The sequence below is a fragment of the Etheostoma cragini genome, chromosome 21, assembly GCF_013103735.1.
Source record: "Etheostoma cragini isolate CJK2018 chromosome 21, CSU_Ecrag_1.0, whole genome shotgun sequence".
NCBI classification, from domain to species: Eukaryota; Metazoa; Chordata; class Actinopteri; order Perciformes; family Percidae; genus Etheostoma; species Etheostoma cragini.
The window spans coordinates 17,301,900-17,306,523 of NC_048427.1; the positions used below are offsets into that span (position 1 = coordinate 17,301,900).

General features: G+C 40.2%; 1 protein-coding gene across 5 annotated transcripts in view; it reads left to right on the plus strand.

The window, feature by feature from the left end:
- Positions 1-818: 818 nt before the first annotated feature.
- The window catches only part of atp6v0a1b (ATPase H+ transporting V0 subunit a1b), a 35,454-nt gene continuing 31,648 nt past the window's right edge, over positions 819-4,624 (plus strand). For 4 of the 5 annotated variants that reach the window (XM_034860110.1, XM_034860111.1, XM_034860112.1 and 1 more), the window contains exons 1-4: positions 819-905; positions 2,557-2,717; positions 3,628-3,706; positions 4,024-4,121. In XM_034860110.1, coding sequence (XP_034716001.1) covers positions 2,601-2,717; positions 3,628-3,706; positions 4,024-4,121 — 294 coding nt within the window. In that variant the 5' untranslated portion in view covers positions 819-905; positions 2,557-2,600. Of the gene's footprint in view, positions 906-2,556; positions 2,718-3,627; positions 3,707-4,023; positions 4,122-4,624 lie in introns of those variants that run through there. The other variant, XM_034860109.1, reaches the window with a different exon arrangement.

Here is a 4,624-nt window from a genome sequence, read left to right on the forward strand (position 1 = left end):
ACGGTTATGCCGTCACATGCTACCGTTCTCAGTAGGACCAATAGGATTGGAGTAGTTTTCATTCGCATTCAGCCCTGTTATGCCTAAAGGCGTTCCCATAGTGTCGTAACCGACGCAGTTCGAGTTCCCCTCAAAGGGGAACTATAGACCAAAAACAGGCTTAAGTGAACTTACAACATGAGTTATACGACTTACAGTTGTCAAAGACTCTCACACACAATCTCAGCTGGTTATCCTCCGGACAGCTTGTCTCCTTTTCATTTCTCTCACTTTTTTCTCCGTATGGCGCGCGCACCCGCTCGCGGTGTGAGGCGCGTGTCCGCGCTATTTTCCGACATAACAACCTCTTGTACAAAACGAAAGTAACGAGCCAATTTTGTAAAATGTAAGGAGTAGAAAGTACCGATATTGGGGTTAAAATGTAAGGAGTAGAAGTAAAAAGTCGCCACAAAAATAAATAGTAAAGTAAAGTAAAAATATCAGAAAAATCTACTTGAGTACAGTAACGAAGTATTTGTACTTCGTTACTTCCCATCTCTGTATATAATCATCCTTTAAGTGCTGGACCAAACCTGTCAAAGTGACGAGTTTTTAGAGAAAGCTTCCGCTTGGCTTTTCAAAACGTAAAGGACAATGCCAATTATTCTATAATCATGATTGTGAGCAACCTAATGCACTACAGCGAGTGATTAGTAACATAAAGTATTTGAAATGCGTTTATATGATCACCGTTTTGGGTCAGATTTAAAAAGAAAATGTATGTCGAATAAATTCACCTCGCTTTTATTTTGAAATTATTTCTTTTGGGGAACATTTCCGGCCGACTGTATGTAACTTGATGCACCGCCCTGGTCCTCAGCATCCATCATCTAGAAGGCCGAGCTGACCAGCTGCATCTTATACAGGTGAGTAGCCTAAATAGTTATTTTAAGACTCCTTAATGTGAAACTAGTCATTTCTTTGTTTCAGACGTAGCCTAGTGTCAGTAAGGGAATTATGAACCTTTTCGACGATTCAAGATAGGTTCTTTGAACGTGTCGTCTGTGACAACGGTGATAATGTGTCATGGACACCTGCTTTTTCGTATCGTAATAGTCTTACGTGGTGAAATGTAGGCCTATGTTCGTCACATTAACCGAGTTGTCTCCGTTTTAAAGTGTGTTTCCCTACCACAGCGTCCTAGCAGCTTATAAATGAATGAACCTAAATCACATTCTATTAGGCTGTGGGGCTATATGTTAGGTGCCTCATGTTAGAAAACACAAGAAGCCAATAATAGTATTTGTTGTTATGTGTCACGAATTGGGTCTTATTTGTAAAAGAGGACACAACGAATGTGTGAGAGGAGGTGACACACACAGCGCTGTGGGCCGGACTCCAGCAGCAGCATCATGGCGTCCTTGAGCAGTGAAGGGCAGCTGCAGCAGGAGATGCTGCGACATCAGCGATGCTCCGCATGCTAGCTTAGGCTCGCGAGAAGCTCGATTTTATAACGCAGAACTGTTTTTATAATGATATTATTGGCTTGCAATTCAGTAGCGTAATATTTAGGCTAGTCACTGCGTAGTGTATGAGTTATTATTATAAAGGTTTGTCCACATACTTGGCCATTAAGCGCCATTTCCTCTCCGTAGCTTACCCATCTTCTTAAACCTAGGCTACTGTAGCCTATGAGTAATGCGTGGATATTGGACTGCTGTATAATGAGAGCAGTACTGTTCGTCTATATCAATTGCCAGTCTATAAATATATTTTATTCGTATATTTGTTTCATATGTTCAGTAGTTTATTTTATATGACCAGTAAATTACAGAAGTTTCATTTTGGCATCTTCATCAGGTAATTAAAAAATGAATGAAGGTCTGCTGCACTGGAGCAGTTGCCTATAGCTGAAATAATTAACTGAACATTGACAATTTTAAAGAACATAAATCTATTTTTTAGCTATTTTTGTAATCAATCATTAAATCATTTCAGTTATTTTTCAAGCAGAGATTTCAAAAATCCATGACATTTTAAGATGTAACCTTTAAATCTGTTTTCTGGCATATCATAAAACAAGTAATACGAAAATCAAGGAAATAATGGGCAGATTAATCGATTATGAAATATATAATTGCCATTTTTAGCACTACAGTTGCTTACTTTGTTGTGATTTTAATCTTGCCTTGATTACAATACAACACAATGTATATTCTGGTAGTATAGTAGTGTAGTATAGCGTAGTATAATAGTATAGTAGGCCTATATTATTGTATGTTGTTCTGCACACCCTCACTGCTCTGTTACATCAGGGTGGACTGCACCGTATACTGTAGTATAGTATAGTATAGTATAGTATAGTACAGCGTGGTATGTGTTGTCCTTTTTTGCAGTCACTACAGTACAGTACTGTATACTGTATAGATATTTGTATTAAATTATTAGAACAGTTCTTTAAGAAAAATACAGGTTTTGTTTAAGTTCTTCAACCTGACCTTTTCCCTGTGTAAAATATGTATGAATATACATATTTAAAAAAAAAATATTTAAAACTAATGACTTCCTTTCCTATAGGTGCATTGTTTCTTTGTTCTTGCTGTGGTGGTGTGGTTCTCATCATGGGGGAACTGTTCAGGAGCGAGGAGATGACCCTGGCCCAGCTCTTTCTCCAGTCAGAGGCGGCCTACTGCTGTGTCAGTGAGCTGGGAGAACTGGGCATGGTCCAGTTTAGAGATGTGAGTATCAATGTGCCCATGCCATGGCATTTCTTGGTGGTAGAGCTACTCTGAAGGCAGAAATAATCTCATTTATTAAACTAGGAACCATCTTGCGGTGAGAAGATTTTTTCTTTTCTTACTTAGATCTTAAGTACATACCTGTAAAGGTTCTTGAATGCATCTTGCACAGTTGTGACGCTATCTCTGGGACAAAACTCGGCCGCAGACAGACAGACAGACAGACATACAGATAAACACTTGGCTCAAGTACTCAAAACCGCCTCTGTGATAGTTCCCCCTATAGTTTGTGTCTCCAGGACATTTTGCCCTAATCTCTCACACACACACACACACACACTCACACACACACAGAGGCAAAGCACAAAATTCTGGGCCCGTCCCTGCATCAACAGCTATTTATTCTAGCATCTTTTTGGGCCCTGGGTTCTCAGTCCCTTTTTTCTCCTCCAGTCTGACACCCCTGCAGACACACACACACGGGCAAAGCAGAACATTTTGGGCATTTTCTATGGGTCCCTCCCTCCATTAACAGCTATTTATTCTGAAATCTTTTTGGGCCCTGTGTTCTCAGTCCCCTTTTTCCCTCCAGTCTGACGCCCCTGCAGCCGCGCACACACACACACACACACACACACACACACACACACACACACACACACACACACACACACACACACACACACACACACACACACACACACACACACACACACACACACACACACACACACACACACACACACACACACACACACACACACACACAAAAATATCAGTGTTGCTGTTGCAGCTGGTATTTAAAGCCAGCAATACGTGTAAGAGGCCAAAGAAGACATGGGGCATTACCTGTTTGCCGTCTTTTCTATGAAATGACACATGTATTGATGATACATTTGTCCACCCACAGCTGAATCCAGACGTAAACGTGTTCCAGCGCAAGTTTGTGAATGAAGTGAGGAGATGTGAGGAGATGGACAGGAAACTGAGTAAGTAATGAGACAAATTGCGTGTAACAGTCATGCCCAGTCAAACTCACAGTGTAGTTCCTACCAACTGAATGATTCAGTCCAGCTTCAATTTACTGCTCCTGTCAGATAAATGTGATTTGGATTTACTTGTTCTTTTGTGAGTATTGAGTGAACTTTACCACTCCCAGGCCTGAGAACCTGTAGTACACCTGTAAAAACCTTTCAAAATGACAGCGATGTCAATGAGATTTTTTTTTCATCTCATCTGGAAAAATATAAAGAACTCAGTTTTACACTGGTAAGGTATTGAATCATTGATTCTCTCTGCTGAACAGGGTTTGTGGAGAAGGAGATCAAGAAAGCTAATATCCCAACTGTTGACACTGGAGAAAATCCAGAGGTCCCTTTTCCCAGGGACATGATCGATCTAGAGGTAATACGTCATCAGTCATTATCGCTCATCAAATCATAAATCATTACTATATTGATAGATGATACATGCATTTGTATCAAAGGTCAGAAGAGGGGATCCCCGATGATAAATACACATTGATTAAATGTATTTTATTACTTGGCAAAAGCATTCGCATTCATTACTCAAGTAGAAGTATAGATACTAGGGTTGATAAAGACTTCTTTAGAAGTATCAATTCAAGCTTTTTACTCAAGTAAAAGTGTTAAAGTACTGGTTTCAAATCTACTTAATTAATAATTATAATAATATTATACTTTATACTGTTTATTGATCCCTATTGGGGAAATTACATATTACACTCTGTTTTGTTGTTAGCATCACTACACACAGGCCTGAAATACACACACACACACACACACAGGCTCAGGACCTGTTCATGCACAAAATGGAGAGATGTCAGAGTGAGCGGGCTGCCAGTGCTGGACCAGCGCCCTGTGCAGTTTGGGGGGGGGGGGGGGGGG